The 17,857-nt window shown below is 54.1% G+C and overlaps 1 protein-coding gene across 2 annotated transcripts in view; it reads right to left on the bottom strand.

The window, feature by feature from the left end:
- Positions 1-17,475, bottom strand: part of LOC120882379 (pseudouridine 5'-phosphatase) — a 58,814-nt gene extending 41,339 nt beyond the window's left edge. For both annotated transcript variants that reach the window (XR_005725486.1, XM_040266373.1), the window contains exon 1: positions 17,320-17,475. Coding sequence is in view for 1 of the 2 variants with exons in the window: in XM_040266373.1 (XP_040122307.1) it covers positions 17,320-17,389 (70 nt within the window). In the remaining variant the exon portion in view is untranslated. The remainder of the gene's footprint in view (positions 1-17,319) is intronic.
- Between the last annotated feature and the right edge of the window lie 382 nt (positions 17,476-17,857).

The raw sequence follows: 17,857 nt of genomic DNA, 5'->3' as shown, positions 1-17,857 counted from the left end.
CTCTCCCCCAGCCCTGGAGGCTGGAAAGCGGAGATCCAGGCGTGGAGAGCGCTGGCTCCTCCCGAGGCCTCTCTCCCGGGTGCGCAGACGGCCGTCTCGTCCCGGTGTCCGCCCGTGGTGGTCCCTGTGTGTGCCTCTGTGCTAATCTTCTTTTCTTAGAAGGACCAGTCCTAAGGGGTCAAAGGGTGTGTGTGAGTCGCTCAGTCATGTCTGACTCCTGCAACCCCGTGGATCGTGGCGCACCAGGCTCCTCTGTCCATGGGATTCTCCAGGCAAGAACACTGGAGAGGGTGGCCAGGCCCTTCTCCACCTAAGGGGTCAGGATCCAGCCTAATGCCCTTATTTTACCTACTTCCCTCTTTAAAGACCTTGACTCCAAGTACAGCCCCATTCTGAGGCCCTGGGGGTTAGGGCTTCAAAATATGAGCTTTGGTGGTGCACACATCAGCCCACAACTCTGAGTTACTGATCTTCATCTACGCAGCATTTCTGCCAAAGGCAAGGTGTGCGTGTTTATGAGGTGTGCGTGCTAAGGCACGTTGGTCGTATCTGACCCTTTGCGCCCCCGTGGACCATGGCCCGCCAGGCTCCTCTGCCCATGGCATTCTCCGGGCAAGAAGACTGCAGAGGGTTGCCGTGCCCTCCTCATCAAAGCAAGGGCAACTGATTAAAAAATATCCTTCTGTGTCTTATTTTTTTTATGGGAAGGGACTAAAGACGGACCCCAGGAAATGAGAGTCAGTATTCTTTTAAAGAACATCTGCTCACACAATGGAAAGTGGTTCGCACATCTCAGACTTCATTTACCTCTACCCCGGCATTTCTGCAAAGATGAAAAAGCCGGCAGGCATCCTTCCCTTCCCAGGCAGAGTGCACCTTTTGTGGCCACAGGAGGCGGAGCGCGGTCGGCACAGGTGGAAACGCACCTGTCCTAGTCCCCTCACCTCAGCAGCGCTGAGAGACGAGGAGACACAAGCGCCCACCCTGTTCCAAACGCCAGTGCCTTGCAGCCTGCAACTCCGAGGACCCACAAGTGTCCTCCAGGGACAGGCAGAGGCTCCTCAGATGCACAATCAACGCTCATTTTCTGACTCCCCTGGGGATACAGCCTTACGCCGCTGTTACTCCAAGTCAGACACAGGACATGCAGAAATCCTTCAGCCATTCACATACTGTTTGCAGGGCCCTGCCCCCGGGACCTGCACGGACCCGGGAAATCTACTGAACAAATGCAGAATTCTCATCAGGTTTAAAGATTATGGGATTTAGGTGGGAAACATTCATATATGCCAAGAAATGCACAAATCTAATCAGGTGGGTGGAAAAACGGTTTCCACAATGAACAGGCAGGCACCTCTGGACTCCCAAAACACTCACAGACATGTAAAAGGGGAATGAGTTTTTGCAAGTCATCTGTCATTTTGGTATATGTATTCTTTAATGGAATTTGGCCTACTGGGGCAACAATGCTATAAATAAACTTTGAAATACACACTGAGATTACTAATTTTCACCTGCCCTTTAAGACAATATTATCAAGGGACTTCCCTCATTGTCCAGTGGCTAAGACTCTGTGCTCCCAAAGCAGGGAGCCCAGGTTTGATCCCTGGTTGGGGAACTAAGATCCCACAGGCTTCGACTAAAGACTCCACCACATCACAACCAAGACCGCGCACAGTCAAATAATTTCCACAAAGATGACATTACTGGAACTCTACTGGAAAAGTCAAGTGAACTTGATGCTCATCTGTTTTATAAACCTCATGTATTAGGCCTTAAAGTGATTGTTGGCTATTCAGAAAGGCTTTGTGTGTTAATTCAGACAAGGGAAGTACTGAACCAGGAAATAAAACACAGTATAAAGGGAGCTTCACAAGCAGAAAGGTGTTCAAGTGGATTAAAAAATGTGCAAACAGTCAAACACTATCATGGCCTCTTAACAGCAAGGGTTAACATCTGTCAGAGCTGTGAACAGAACAAGCACAAGTTAAGTGTGTGGGGCTTCCTGAGGGGTTCGGAGCTGAAGAATCTGCCTCCCAACACAGGCGACAGGGTTCGAGGCCTGGTCTAGGAAGACTCCACATGCTGAGGGCAATTGACCCAGCGCACTGCAACTACTGAAGCCTGCTCACCTAGAGTCTCTGCTCCGCGAGGAGAGAAGCCTCCACGACGAGAAGCCCTCCGACCGCAACCAAAGAAAAGCCCACGGCAGTGAAGAACCACCGGAGCAAAAACGACAGATAAAGAAAAATGTTTCAAGAAGACCTTAGATAAACAGAGGGTCACAAGCATCAGGGTATTTATGTTGATGAAAAAAGACACTTAAGCAGAGTCAAATACCATTGTGTCCTCTTAATAGTGAGGGTTAATGTCTACCAGATTTATTAACAGAATAAGCAGAAGTGTTTAAGGGACACGTATGATTTTGAAACTTTAAGAGCCGATAATGCTTTTTTTACTGGAGTATAACTGCTTTACACTATGTGTTAGTTTCTGCCTGCAACAATGTGAATCAGCCATGTGCATACATATATCCCCTCTCTAGAGCCTCCCTATCCGAGCCCGTGAACCATACAGTCCATGGGATTCTCCAGGCCAGAATACGGGAGTGGGTAGCCGTTCTCTTCTCCAGGGGATCTTCCCAGCCCAGGAATCAAACCCAGGCCTCTCACAATTCCAGGCGGACTCTTTACCAGCTGAGCTACGAGGGAAGCCCAAGAATACTGGAGTAGGTAGCCTATCCCTTCTCCAGGGGATCTTCCCAACCCAGGAATCAAACTGGGCTTTCATGCATTCCAGGCGGATTCTTTACCAACTGAGCTACTAGGAAATACGTTAAAACCCAGTGTCCAGGAGCCAACTGGACACACAAGAAGCCTCCTCAGTAATGTGACAGCCCCGTGACATGCTGCCTGTGTGTGTGGGGGCGAGGTGAGGAGAGCAGGGAGTGGGAAGGGGGACCCGTGGGCACTGGAGTGGAGCACTGCTGCCCAGGGCGGAGGAATGCCCCTGGCACTCCCAGGACCGAGCTCCCCGTGACCAGGAGGCAGAGGGCGGGCGGGGGTGGACAGACGACAGACAGGCAGGTGCGGGGCGGGTTTGCTGAACAAGAGGCTGGGCATCTAGCTTCGGCCTGTGACGCTCACGCCTGGGGAAAACACGTTCGCGGTATGCGAGAGCTGGCCGCCTGGATTATTTGAGGCCCTTCCTGAACACGCCAGTGTGCACGCCAAGGCAGGATGACACGAGCAGAGGTCAGGAACCCGCTGGATAAGACAGCAGGGCCCGCGGGGATCCCTGGGGAGTCACAAGCATGCGTGTACGTTGCCTCATTCTCCTGGACGGTTGCGACAGCCCCTAGGCAGGTCCCAGCCTCGTGGACTTGGTCACCCCCACTGAGGTCACTGCCCTGCATGGCACCCTGAGCCTGTGGGGCCAGGCGACAGGCGGGAGGTGAGGTCTACGTTCCTGGGTCTGGTGCGAGGCGGACTGCACCCCGGGTGCCCTTCCTGAGGCCTCTGCGCTCACCTTGCACTGGGGCCACGGCTGTCCCCCACCCTCGTTGCCTGCAGATTCGCACGTGGGGCCCCCCTTCCTGACTGCCACCCAGCCGGCTCCCACAGCCCCGGGTGCTGTGCTCAGTCACTCGAGTCGTGTGTGACTCTGCGACCCATGGACTGTCACCCGTCAGGCTCCTCCGTCCATGGGATTCTCCAGGCAAGGATACTGGCGTGGGCAGCCTTTCCCTTCTCCAGGGGATCTTCCCAACCCAGGGATGGAACCCAGGTCTCCCGCTTTGCAGGCAGATTCCTTACCAGCTGAGCCACCAGGAAAGCCCTCCCATGGGCCTGCTCAGGACGAATCCAGTGTCCCGAGAGGCGCGCTGAACTGCGACTCGCTTCCTGCCCCCGGCTCCCAGGAAAACTGGGTTAGCCGAGCAGCATGTCCTTCCCTGAACTGGACTCAGGACCTCTGGAAAATCGTGAGGCTCAGGAAACGAGGAGAGGCCCTGACCACCTCTCCCCTGACCGCCCTGGCGAACCCCTGCTGTCACACTGACCTTAAATGCCTTCTGAACCAAAAACCCTGTCCCCAAGCAGGCTCCCCAACTGGGCGGGTTGGCTCCAGGCTGCCGGCTTCAGGTCACATTTCCTCCTTGGGAGGGGCTGGCCCGAAATCACTCAGTGTCAGACTTTGCATGCTTTTATCAGGCGGCTCTCAGCCTGGCTGAACGAGATGAGAGCTGCGATACGGCTCGGGCTTCTGGGGAGGAACACGCTCTTCCGGCTGCACCTGGCCAACTCGGAGATCACTTACATGTTTGTGTCATAATCACGCACACAAAGCCGGCACACGGGAGGGCAAGTCAGATGTACCGCCAACAGGTAGAGTCGAGGGCTATTTTTACAGGCCCGGACGCCCTTCCTCCCAGAGAGTACTCAGGGGTCCGCTTCTGTGCAGACTCCTCTGAGCAAGCAAAGCAGGGGCACCTGGGGGAAAAACGCTTGCTGGGGTGGATCCTCTCAGCAAAGCCTCCTTTACCTGTACGTGCTGGGCACCGGGCGCTGTCTGCTGTCTCCCCCACGTAAGCAAACGCCGCCATCAGCGTGTCTGGGAGGGACACACCTACCCCTGGCACCCAAGAGTCTAAATAGCTGCGTCTCTTCTCTCAGGCTGCGGGAAGAGGCGGAGGCAACGCCGGTCAGGCTCTGTCTCCGAGGTGAGGTCCATGGAGCCGCGAAATGCAGGAAGATGGGCAGGAACAGGGTGCCTGGCTCCCTGCCAGGGGACCGGCTGAGGCAGGCAGGGTCCGCGGGGAAGGCTCCCAGGAAACACTGTCACCCGAGGAGGGAGACGGGGGGCCCGAAGACACCAGCGTGGCCGTGAGTCTTCAGCCAGCAGGAAGGACTTGATGTTGGGAAGAGACAGCGAAGGACCAGCAGACAGAAAGGCCACAAGTGGCTCACGGGGAGCGTAGCAGGCAGACTGGTCGGGCCTCGGCTTCAAACCTGGGTCTTGGGGGTGGCCTCTGGGTGGAGTGCCCATGGGCACTGGGAAGTGTGGACGCAGCTAAAGGGGAGGCGAGGGTGCCCACAGGGACCCAGAGACGGTAGAGCAGAAGGCTCCTCGAGGACATGTGTCCCTGAGAGACCACGGGGAAGGGGTCCACGGCCAAGGCCAGGGCCCTGAACGCAGACAGAGAGGATGGACAGATGAGACGCGCAGGGCAGAGCGGGGTAGCAGCAGCTCATGAAGCCCAAAGTTCTGGAAACAGAAGAAAAGATGCCGGCCACACATGGACTCACTGGATGTGAGTCTGAGCAAACTCTGGGACACTGTGATGGACAGGGAAGCCTGTGCTGCAGCCCGTGGGCTCACAGAGAGTCAGGCACGGCTGAGCGACTGAACAACAGCAAGCCGAACTCGGAAGTCACTGCGCCCTTCATCCCAACAGCGTTCCTGGGTTGTGGGTGGAAAGCTTGCAGGCAGAATGGAGCGTGGAGAGCAGGGAGGTTGTGTTTCAGTGATAATCTAGAATACGCTGTGCTCAGGTACTAAAGCACTGGGCTTCCCTGGTGGATCCACGGGAAAGAATCTGCCTGCCAGTGCGGGAGACGCGGGTTCAATCCCTGGGGTGCAAAGATCCCCGGGAGAAGGGAATGGCAACCCACTGCAGGATTCTTGCCTGGAGAATCCCATGGGCAGAGGAGCCTGGCGGGCTGCAGTCCATGGGGTGGCAGAGTTGGGCACGGCTGAACGACTGAACAACAGAAGAAGCAGAAGCAGCGGGACAAAGAGGAGCTGTGACATTCCGAAGAAAAGGCAAACCTCCCCTCCCTTGAGGAAGGAAGGGCCAGGGCCAGCCCATGTGGGGCATCAGTTTGAACAAGAAGACCACCTCCCTCCCGGATGGGAAGGACAGCTGACGCCCGCAGAGTCCTGCACACTCACCCCAAGCCCGGGCACCGAGGAAGACGCTGGTGTGAAAGGACCCCTCCAGTTCAGGGCCTGACTCTCTCTCCAGCCCAGCACTCAATACGATATTATAAATGTCAAGACAGGTACCCTCCCCTGGTTATTCAGCATCACAGGTGCGGTTATACGAAGCTGTTAAGTTCACACGCGTGCCATCTGCTCACCCAGGGAGGACATGCCTTTACCTGATCTAATAACAGACACAAATGCTATGAAGAAGGGCTGTATCATATTCAGACAACTAAATCTCTTTTGCATTAAACACTGCACAAGGGTTTCCCAGGTGGTCCAGTGGAAGAGAGGCCAGCTTGCAATGCAGGGCACGTGGGTTTGATACCTGGACCCAGAGGATTCCCACATGCTGTGTAATAGCTGAGCCTGGGAGCCACAACTACTGAGCCCACCTGTCCCAGATCCCATGCTCTGCAACAAGAGAAAGCAATGCAAAGAGAAGCACAAACACCACAACTAGAGAACAGTCCTGCCTGCCACAGCTAGAGAATATACTGCGCTTCTCACAACTAAAGAAAGTCCCACTTGTCACAGTCAGAGAAGAGCACCCCCGTCACAACCAGAGAACAGCCCCGCCTGTCAGCCAGAGAACAGCCCCCACCTGTCACAACCAGAGAACAGCCCCCGCCTGTCACAGCTAGAGAAGAGCCCCGCCTGTCACAGCCAGAGAACAGCCCCGCCTGTCACACTGTCACAACTAGATAATAGCTGCCTGTCACAGATAGACAATAGTTCTCACAGCAATGAAGACCCAGCACAGCCAAAAATAAAATTGATTAATTTAAAAAAACATCAGCAGCAATAGCAACAACAACAGAAAACAGTATGCTGAAGGCCTTGTGTCGGCCAGCAGGCTGTCTTGGGCCTGACTGTTCCTGTGTCTTGACGAGCCTCTGAAGGCCCAGGACGGTCCCGGCCCGAGTGAGACACGCCCGAGACACCCAAGGTGGGGGCAGGCTCCGCTGCTGGGAGAACGCCCGAGGACGGGGAATGGCACCAAGGTGGCAGGGAGAGCGGGTACCCAGGGTGAAGTGAGGAAGCAGGCTTCCTCCACGTGGCAGCTATCGTGTTCCATGATCACAGGTGGGCCTGAGTGGGACCCCCACATCGACCCTCGGAGTGAGACAAAGCCTAGAACACGAGGTGTCAGCTATGTGGTCTCTGAGGTGGACGCGTGTGTGCTCAGTCACTCGGTCCGGTCCAACCCTCTGTGACCCCACGGGCTGCAGCCCGCCAGGCTCCTGCGTCCGTGGGATTCTCCAGGCAAGGATACTGGAGTGGGTTGCCATTCCCTTCTCCAGCGGATCTTGCTGACCCAGGGATGGAACCTGCATCTGTTCCATCTCCTGCACTGGCAGGTGGGTTCTTTACCACTAGCGCCCCCTGGGAAGCCCAGTAAGGATGTCCCATTGTGCCTGTCCCAGTGAGGGTTGCCTGGCAGGCATTCTAAGTCGGCCCAAAGCCACCCACCGAGATGCTTGTTGAAAGGACCCAGTAGGAAACTGGCTCCGTTTTCTCTGGGTTCTCCAGGCAGCTGGATAGTTTCTCCAAACCCATCTCAAATTCGACCAGAAGTCCCCCGCTGCAAAGCCAGTCCCCGCCACATAGCACTTTCAAGGCTGATGCATGGCCATCCAGCTGTCAGTGCCAAACTCAAAGTACATGGTGGCAAAAGGCAGTTATCTTAGCTGGACTCTGAGTCTGCCCTGATTATACAGCTACCAGGCAGAAAACACACACTGTCAGTGCAACCAAAGGAAATGCTTCTAAGAGAAATCAGGGAAATAGCAGACGCAGAGAGGAAACTGCAATGTACCAGGGACCGACTGAAATCAACTGTTTGCAGCCAGAAGAAAACACCAAGTAACACCTTGCTGGCACAAAACATTTCTTCGATAACCAAGTGATCCCCTTTTCTTAAAGCAGGAGCAGAAAGGTTTCCAAGACGATGAAACCGTGGTGAACACGGACAGAGAACCCTGTGGACCTGTGAAAATGCAGCCGCAGGGCCCTCATGCCAAGGACAGCACTGGCCCAGCACTGCCAGAACTGCTTTTAAATCCACGTCATTCTTCACTCCAGCTCGAGCGCCAGCCCCGGGAGTGATGGATGAGAACACGCCAGGCCTGCAGCGGCAGACGTCCGCGGAGAGGCGTCGGCCCCGGGCGGCCGGGTTCCAGAGGGACACGGCTGTCACCAGGTCTGACGGGCACACCTTGTGAGCCGCAGGTACCGGTGAGTGGCTACTTCAGGAGGACATGCAGGAAGCTTCTCTCTCTCTTTTTTGAATGTGACCTCTTAACTAAATACCAGCTGCTGTTCAAGATTCCACCAAAAGATGGGAATAAAGATTGATACAACCAGTATGGAAAACAGTACAGAGGCTCCTTAAACAGCTAGGACTAAAAACTACCGTATGACCCAGCAAGTCCAGTACTGAGCATATCCCTCTGAGCAAACCGTAATTCAAAGAGGCGTGGTACCCGAGTGTTCACTGCAGCACTATTTACAGCAGCTAGGACATGGAAGCCACCTAGACGTTCACTGATACGTGAACAGATAAAGAAGACGTGATACACACACACACACACACACATATAAATATATATACAATCAAATACTGCTGCTGCTGCTGCTGCTGCTAAGTCACTTCAGTTGTATCCAACTGTGCGACCTCATGGACAGCAGCCCACCAGGCTCCCCTGTCCCTGGGATTTTCCAGGGAAGAACACCGGAATGGGTTGCCATTTCCTTCTCCAATGCATGAAAGTGAAAAGTGAAAGAAGTCGCTCAGTTGTGTCTGACTCGTAGCGACCCCATGGACTGCAGCCTTCCAGGCTCCTCCGTCCATGGGATTTTCCAGGCAAGAGTACTGGAGTGGGCTGCCATCACCTTCTCCAACAATCAAATACTACTTAGCCATAAAAAGAAACAAAGCTGAGTCATTTGTGGTGATATGGGTGAACCGAAAGCCTGTCAGACAAGGTGAAGTAAGTCAGAAAAACAAACATCCTATATTAACATATAACTAGGGAATCTAGAAAAACTGTACTGACGAGCCTACTTGCAGGGCAGGAATAGAGATGCGAGGCAGGGAACAGACCTGTGGAGCCTAGTAGGAGGGAGGAGTGGGGCAAATGAAGAGAGCAGCGCGGACACACACACACTATCAGGCGTAAAACCGTGCAAGCCTCAGGACACACACAATCAGGCCTAAAACCGTGCAAGCCTCCGGACACACACACACTATCAGGCGTAAAATGGTGCAAGCCTGTCTACAGCGCAGGGAGCTCAGCTCCGCGCTCTGCGATGACCTGGAGGCCGGGACGGGGCGCAGGGCTCCAGAGGGAGGGGATGTCCGTATACATATGGCTCAAGCTGAGGCTCCAGTCTTTGGCCACCTGATGCTGACTCCTTGGAAAAGATCCTGATGCTGGGAGGCACTGGGAGTGGGAGGAGAAGGGGACGACAGAAGATGAGTCGGTTGGATGGTGTCGCCGACTGCACGGACGTGAGTTTCGGTGGACTCCGGGAGTTGGTGATGGACAAGGAAGCCTGGTGCGCTGCGGTCCATGGGGTCGAGAAGAGTCGTACACGACTGAGCGACTGAATTGAACTGAGGGCTGATTCATACTGATGTATGGCAGAAACAAATACAACAATGTAAAGCAATCATCTGCCAAATAAACATAAATTTAAAAAAATAAAAAGATTCCACCCAAAGAAAATTTGGTGCCCAAATGTTTTCAGAGATCCCTGGGCCCAGCTCCAAGTGCTCAAGAGGGAAAAAGACAAGGAAGGGGACGCAGGAGGAAGACAACGAAGTACTTTTGATACTCTGACTTGCTGAGGCAGGGGAAGAGCCTGCCCCTCCCAAGGCTAGTTAATTCCCAGAGACGGTAAGAAGCTGTTTTGCATGTAAACGAGGGTGCCTTTCATATGCAAACCAACCTACCCAGAGCCCATCCTCCCAAATAGTCCTTCATGGATTTTTAAGCCACATGCCAAAGCAGGAGACCTGAGAGACCTGGGTTCAATCCCTGGGTCAGGAAGATCCCCTGGAGGAGGAAATGGCAACCCACGGCAGGATTTTTGCCTGGAGAATCCCATGGACGGAGGAGCCTGGCGGCTACAGTCCACGGGGTCGCCAAGAGTCAGGCACGCCTGAACCGACTGCGCACAGACACACATGCAATCTGTGATCACGGGTCCGCATCTCACGTAGCCTGGACGGGCTAGTGGGCGTCGAGCAGACTCTAGTGTGCCTCCAGATCCACTCCTGGCCTCCAGGCCTCAGGAGGCGAGTTAAGGGCCATCGACTGCCCTGCCCAGGGGCAGGAGGCAGGCTGACGTTGCTGCCTGCCAGGCCAGGGAGTGGAGCAGACGGCCCTCAGCGCAGGCGCGGGCCCACGTCTGCACATACTCTGTGCAGATGCTAAGCTACTGACCGCAGGCATCACAGCGAAGGCCGTGAGGGAGCAGACCCTAAAGGAAAATGGGGATGGATCCGACAAACGCTTAGAAGGTAACCCGAGAGCTGCTGGGATGGTCGTCCACCTCTGCAAAGACCAAAAGCGGGAGAACACTTCCTAAGCATTTCTGCTCAAGAAACAGAAATGTGAGGCTGTCACGATCATCATGTGTTCAAGAAAATTCTCCTCAGACACCCAGAAGGCCATTTTAAACCTCAGAAGTGTGTTCTCTAACCCAGCACTGCCCTCGCCTCCCATTTCAACACAGTTCTAGGAAGCTCTGAATACCCCGAGTCTTTACAAGTCTATGGCAGCCCTCCAGGCTCCTCTGTCAGTGGTATTCTCCAGGCGAGAATACAGGAGCGGGTGGCCATGCCCTCCTCCAGGGGACCTTCCTGATCCAGGGACGGAACCCGCCTCTCTTACGTCTCCTGCACCGGCAGGCGTGTTCTCTACCATTAGCGCCACCCGGGAAGCTAGTATTCACGTACAGCTGACAGTGAGATCTTTATTTTTGAATGTAATCCAAACACCATGGCACCTTCTGACCTCAGGCTATGTATCCATCACTTTTCAAACACTGCAAACACAGGTTTAAAAAGTCACTTGGGCACCTCTGTGTAATGAGAGCTCTCGGCAGACGTTTCTTGGGGGCATTATTTCCCTTGCTCTTTTCTGTTACGTTAAATCTCGGTCTACCCCTGAAGAATGACACGGCGTACCTGATAAATTATAGCAGCTTACAAAATGAAAGGAAAAAAAGAGAAGAAAGTGAAACAGAGAAAAGAGAGAATCATCATAAAGACAAAAGGGAGCAAAGAATCCCCAACACGCAGCTTTTTCCCAGGAGGAGGAGGGAAAAACAGACGGAGAGAAAAAACGATGACGCCTCTCCTGAGATTGTACCTGGTTTTTGCTGCTGAGATTCCAGAGGAAAGCACACCACGAGGAGGAGAAGGAAGCTGGCAGAAAGCAAGGCTAGGACGCTCTGCAGCTGCACTGGCAGAAACCCGCTGAGTATGTCAGCCGTCTTGCCAGGTGGACCCAACTCCCGTCGACCTGCAGAATTCTGCAATTTTGATCTCACCTTCTTCCCAGTTATTCTAGAAACGACAGCCGCTGTGGTGGATAGCAACTGCTAATGGCAGGCACACACTGAAGGCTGACAAGGTTTGGGACTGTTAGGAAGCACAGTTTAACAGGCCTGAGTTTACCCACCTTAGTCCCCTCTAGAGTCCTTTCTTATTCCTGATGGATTTTCTCTGACAAGCAACACGGTCCGTTGGTACCTTCACCTGCCCCTTGGTTGCTCAGTTGTGTCCGACTCTTGGCGACCCCAGGGACTGTAGCCCGCCAGGCTCCTCTGTCCCTGGGAGTCTCCAGGGACGAATACTGGAGTGGGTTGCCATGCCCTTCTCCAGGGGATCTTCCCGACCCAGGGATCAAACCCACGTCTCCTGCACTGCAGGCAGATTCTTGACCTTCGGAGCCCCCAGGGAAGTAACCTATGAAAGTGCTAAAGCCAGCTAAGGAGATTCTCTGTTTGTCATCTGCTGTGTGGAGGTTCCGGGGTCTAGACAATCTGGCGTAGGGGACGTGAATCAAAGGATGACGGGTGACAGGGGACCCCGACCCCGTGTGGGCACAGCTGTGAGCTGCTTAGCTCCAAAGAGGCCCTGCCTTCACCCAGAGGCACCCAGACAGAGAACCGGGCACTCCTACACCATCTCAAAAGGGCCACTGCTGGGCAGGGACGAAGCTATGGGAGTGCAAACAGGTACACAACGGGGTCCGCTCCGCGACGTGACGGTGAATTAGAAGCCAGGTGTCCCCCTTGAAGTCCTGCAGTCTTGGGACGTTGCTGGTGGTCCAGTGGTTAAGAGCGGTATTTTCCATGCGGGGTGTGCAGGTTCAGCCCCCGGATGGGAATCGAGGATCCCACATGCGGTGCTCACTTGCGACCAACTCTGTGACCCCGATGGACCGCAGCCCACCAGGCTCCTCTGTCCAGGGGATTCTCCAGAATACTGGAGTGGGTTGCCAGTTTCTCCTCCAGGGGAATCTTCCTAACTCAGGGACTGAACCTCCGTCTTCTACATCTGCTCTACTGGCAGGTGGGTTCTTTACCACTGAGCCAAGGATCTCACATGTTGTGGGATTAAAAATAAATACACAAAAAATCCTGCAATATCTGCGTGTTTATGGAGACATGGTCAGTTATAGTCAACACGGCAAATAATCATATTTTCCCTCACCCATCTATCACATTATTATATTTCTGATTTTAAGAATTTGAAAATAAGTTATTTTCCTAAGGCTGACTTTTTAAGGATTATAACTACTGCATCAGACTCCTGGAAAGCACATTTTACGTATATCACATTTTACACATCCGCAGAATTCCTAATTCTCAATATGATTAACATCCACCCTTCACATGGCCCTATTATCAACAGCAATCATCAATGAATTGCTTCCTAAAACCCTGCACCTGGGTCATCCAACAAGGGAGGCCCTGGCCAAATGGGGCCAGTGAAGCCTGGAAACCTGGCTAGTTTGTGTGGAGATGCGTTCTGAGCGTCCAACACACACAGATTTCAAAGGCTAGGTAACAAAAAGGAAGGAAAACTATCTCAATGATTTTTTTTCAATTGATTATGTGTTGATAAGAGACCAGGGTTCAATCCCTGGGTCGGTTAGATCCCCTGGAGAAGGAAATGGCAACCCACTCCAGTACTATTGCCTGGAAAATCCCATGGATGCAGGAGCTTGGTAGGCTAGAGTCCATGGGGTCGCAAAGAGTCGGACACGACTGAGCAACTTCCCTTCTCCTTCCCCTTTTCCCTTGAGTAACAATATTTCGGATGTGTTAGGACAGAAAAAGTTTCCATTCAAGCTCATTTCCTGTGTCTTTTTCCTTTTTTAACGTTGCTCTAAGAAAATCTTACATGGTCCTAAGCCTATCAGATTGCAGGACTCTGGACCACCAATTTCCCCCTCTCTTAAAGAGAGCCTCTGTGCTCCTAAAGTCATTAAACAACTTCAGTTATTTAAGCAACAAGAAAACCCTTCCTGTTCAGGAGCTGAGTGTTTAATACTTGTATCTTCTTCCTTCAAAATCTTATCCTTGATCATAAATAATCTCAGTCCCCTCTGTCTCTGGGTCTAAATAGCATCTGAGGGCCAAAATTACTACCTAGCTCACAGATAATTGTTACCTGTGTCAACAAAAATCGAATTCCAAAGACTGAAAAGGCAACAGCAGCAAACACTTCAAAAGCACTAGAAAGTAACCCTGGTGTTCTTGTCAGCATTCCTGCAACCATCTCCAGACTTCCTCATTGCCCACAAGCTTCGCCCTTGTCTAAGAATTCCTCACCCAACTCACTGTTTTCTGATTCACTTCTTGGAGAATTCAAGTACTGGGGCTGACACAAGTAAACAGAACTTCCTGGGGAAATGCATTTGGAATTCTGAAAAGCAGGCAGACCGGAAAAGAACTTATTATTAACTGATGATGCACTGTTAGACAAACAACAGACGAACTGAAGTCAGGCCCTTGAAAAGTAGCACAGGTATGTGCTTCGCTGGTCAGTCGTGCCCGACTCTTTGCAACCCCATGGACTGTAGCCCACCAGGCTCCTCTGTCCATGGGGATTCCTCACACAAGAACACTGGAGTGGGTTGCTATGCCCTCTTCTAAGGGACCTTCCCAACTCAGGGATCTCTGTGCGACCCCATTGACGGCAGCTCACCAGGCTCCCTGTCCCTGGGATTCTCCAGGCAAGAATAATGGAGTGGGTTGCCATTTCCTTCTCCAATGCACGAAAGTGAAGTCGCTCAGTTGTGTCCAACCCTCAGCGACCCCACAGACTGCAGCCTTCCAGGCTCCTCCGTCCATGGGATTTTCCAGGCAAGAGTACTGGAGTGGGGTGCCCTAGAACAGGTATAATCAAGCAGATTAAAGGAAGAAAGGTACTGCATTCTGAAAACTAGTGTTTTATTACAGACGTTTTGTAAAAAGTAACAGAATAACCAAAGGCGCATTTCTGAGAAAGTTCTGCAAGACCTTACCACCTCTAGGAAGAGTCAGGGCAGTATGACCTAAAAGGGAGGAAAAGAGTTGGGTCTTATGTTCCCAAAGGCCACTTAATCCTTGCTTCTCTGACTTGTTCAGAGGATTGGGTAACACAACTGCCAGTCCAATGCTTGACAAACCACTCACCTTGCCTTAACTAGCGAAGTGGATACTGTTTGATAACTGAAAGTTGCTCAGTCGTGTCTGACTCTTTGCGAACCCAGGGAGTATACAGTCCATGGGATTCTCCAGGCCACAATACTGGAGTGGATGGCCTTTCCCTTCTCCAGGGGCTCTTCCCCACCCAGGGACTGACCCCAGATCTCCCACACTGCAGGTGGATTCTTTACCAGCTGAGCCACCAGGGAAGCCCGGTTGATAACCCCTGCAATTACCACCACAGAAGTCACATCCATGGCTCCAGGGAGCACGTATGTGTGTCTCGAGTGGGGATGAAGCACCAAGCTCATTTACAAGTTTAATAAATTTAACTTTAATGAGACACCTCAGTCTGCATTAAAGTTCACGAGACTCCCAAAACATGTTCTCTAGACCTTTCATTAGAGGGTAAAGCATTTATTTGACAATTTAGCTTGACCACCTGGGCAGGAAAACTCATGTCCACAAACTATACTTATGAATCCCAGAGGCCTCTTTGAAACTGAGTCATATCAGGTTTAGAAGCTGCATACACTGTTCTACCCAGTCAGTGACCTCGATGGGAACTTATTTTTCTCTCTTAGGAATTCAGTGGTTTACAGTTCTGTGCTATGCTATGTGCCAAGTTGCTCAGTCACGTCTGACTGTTTGCAACCCCATGCCAGGCTCCTCTCTCCATGGGATTTCTCAGAGTGGGGATGCCACACCTTCCTCCAGGGGATCTTCCCCACCCCGGGACCCAACCCACATCTCACGAGTCCCCTGCACTGCAAGCGGACTCTTTATTGCTGAGCCACCTGGGAAGCCCTGGGTCCGTGAAAAGAAATGAGACTGGTTTTTGTGTGCCTTTAAAAAAACAGCCCCATTATTGGACCGAGTTACGTGATCACGGGGGCAAGGTCACACTCACTCTCATTAAGATGAGCACAGCACTTTCACGGGGGCAAGGTCACACTCACTCTCATTAGGACGAGCACAGCACTTTTATTTAGAACTAGACATTTCTCAGCTCTGTTCCTTATTAGCTATGTGACCTTGGGCAAATCACTTTACCTCTCTGAGCAGTGCAATCTTTTGCTTTCAGTTAGTCAACACAAATATTTTCTTCCATATTGCAGGATTTTATGAGAGGAAGCATTAAAGTACATGAAAGTCTTACCTGGTGGCTCAGACGCTAAAGAATCTGCTTGCAATGCAGGAGACTGGGGTTTGACCCCTGGGCAGGGAAGATTCCCCTGGAGAAGGAAATGGCAACCCACTCCAGTGTTCTTGCCTGGAGAATCCCCATAGACAGAGGGAGCCTGGCGGGCTACAGTCCGTGGAGTTGCAGAGTGTGAGATGGCTGAATGAGTATCACACACACACACACACGCACACATTAAAAGTACACACATCTCCCTCCACCAAGTCAGTAGTCTACATAAAGTATGGACACATTTTTACAGTTCTGTAAAACATTCGGGAGACTGAGGTCAGGAACACGCCAGCCCTAACGTTGTGTAACACTTGGCACCGTTATGGAAAAAAATGGCCCAAGCCATAGGCTGCGCTCAGGGCAGTTAGCTGGCTCGTGAGTTACAAAAAGTGAGTGCTTTCTATGAATCCTGCTTGAATTCCGTTTCAGTTGGTGTTCACACCTACCACCACGCCACCGCAGGACAAGTTCCAAGGGGGTGCGCGGGATTGCTGCTGCTGCTAAGACGCTTTAGTCATGTCTGACTGTGCGACCCCACAGACGGCCTCCCACCAGGCTCCCCAGTCCCTGGGATTCTCCAGGCAAGAACACTGGAGTGGGTTGCCATTTCCTTCTCTAAACCACTCCAAACCCTGGGCGCTGTATGCATCTCCAACTTTCCGGCACTTGGGTTAAAAAAGTGCACATTCTGATTGGGCCAGCGGCGGGGTGGGGACCCGGGCACCGCACTGCAAAGCGGCTGCCCGCTCGGATGTCCGTGCTGGGAGTCTCTCGGCCCAGCCGGACCTCTGAGCAGGGCTCCACCACCATCACCTCCTCCTCAGCACAAGACAGTGGGGGTCAGGAGCATCTGCAGTTCGCAGTGGCCGTGGAGCGGTCCCGTGCACTGCGGAGAGCGAGCTTCAGCAGCAAGCCCGCTGGCATGGCACTCCCGCCTTCCGGCTAGGTCACCCCCAAACGCCTGCAGACGTCGCCAGAGGCTCCCGCCCCCCCCCCCCACACCCCCAAATCGGCGGATGGAGGACGATGCCCTGCCTGCAGGATGCTACCAACCAGGTGCGTGCACCTCAGAGGGCAGAGCCCCGGCAGGGCCCCCTGGAGGTCGGGGCGCGGATGGGGCAACTGAGGCTGGGTGTCTGCGCGCAGCGCTCGCGGCCTCTGGGGTGGGGGGTGGGGGCCTCACCAAGAAACTCCACAGCCAGCACGGGGGTCCCTGAGCGCGCCGGCCCCCCAAGCGCGGCGCGGCCGCCGGAAGTGCCCCGGGAGCCGGCTACGCGGCAGCCCCGGGCGAGCGACCCGCCGGAGGTGACCCAGGGGTCTCCTCACACCGCTCCGTCGTGGCCCCCGACCCCGGCGCTGAGGGCCTGCGTTTCCCCTCCCGCCAATCCCCAGACAGTTCTGGCGGGAGGCGGCCGCAGGCTACCCACCCAGAAGGAGGCCGTCCATGTCAAAAAGCAGGTGGGTGACGGGACGCAGAAGGGGTACGGGCGCCGCCATTGTGCCGCCGTTTCTCTGCCGACTCGCGGGGTGGGCGGGGGGAGGGGGAGGGCGGGGAGGAGGTGCCAGCAGGCGCGCTCCCGGCCCGCCCCGCGCGCCCCGAGCCGTTCTGCGCACGCGCGGCCGCCCGCCACGGGCTGCTTCTGCACACGCACGCGCGCTCTGGTCTTCCCGCTACCGCAGCGCGCGCGCGACCCGAGCCGTTCTGCGCACGCGCAGTCCCGGGCCGCCTCCTTCTCGCGCCCGCGCCCCCGCGCCCCCGCAGCTGCTCCCGCGCACGCGCGCTGCGGCCAGCCCCCTAGAGCCGGGAGCCGCTCTGCGCACGCGCGCCTCGCCCCCTCGGAGAGCGCGCGCTCTGAGCCCCACAGCCGCTCGGCGCATGCGTGCGGCCGGCGTCCTCGTGAGCGCCCCGGGCCTCGCGTCCGCGTCCACCCACCCGGCTCACTTCTCACCCGTGAAAACAGGCCA

Source organism: Oryx dammah, unplaced genomic scaffold (assembly GCF_014754425.2).
Source record: "Oryx dammah isolate SB20612 unplaced genomic scaffold, SCBI_Odam_1.1 HiC_scaffold_23, whole genome shotgun sequence".
NCBI classification, from domain to species: Eukaryota; Metazoa; Chordata; class Mammalia; order Artiodactyla; family Bovidae; genus Oryx; species Oryx dammah.
The sequence above is the reverse complement of the archived record's forward strand: the minus strand, read 5'-3'. Positions and strand labels throughout refer to the sequence as shown.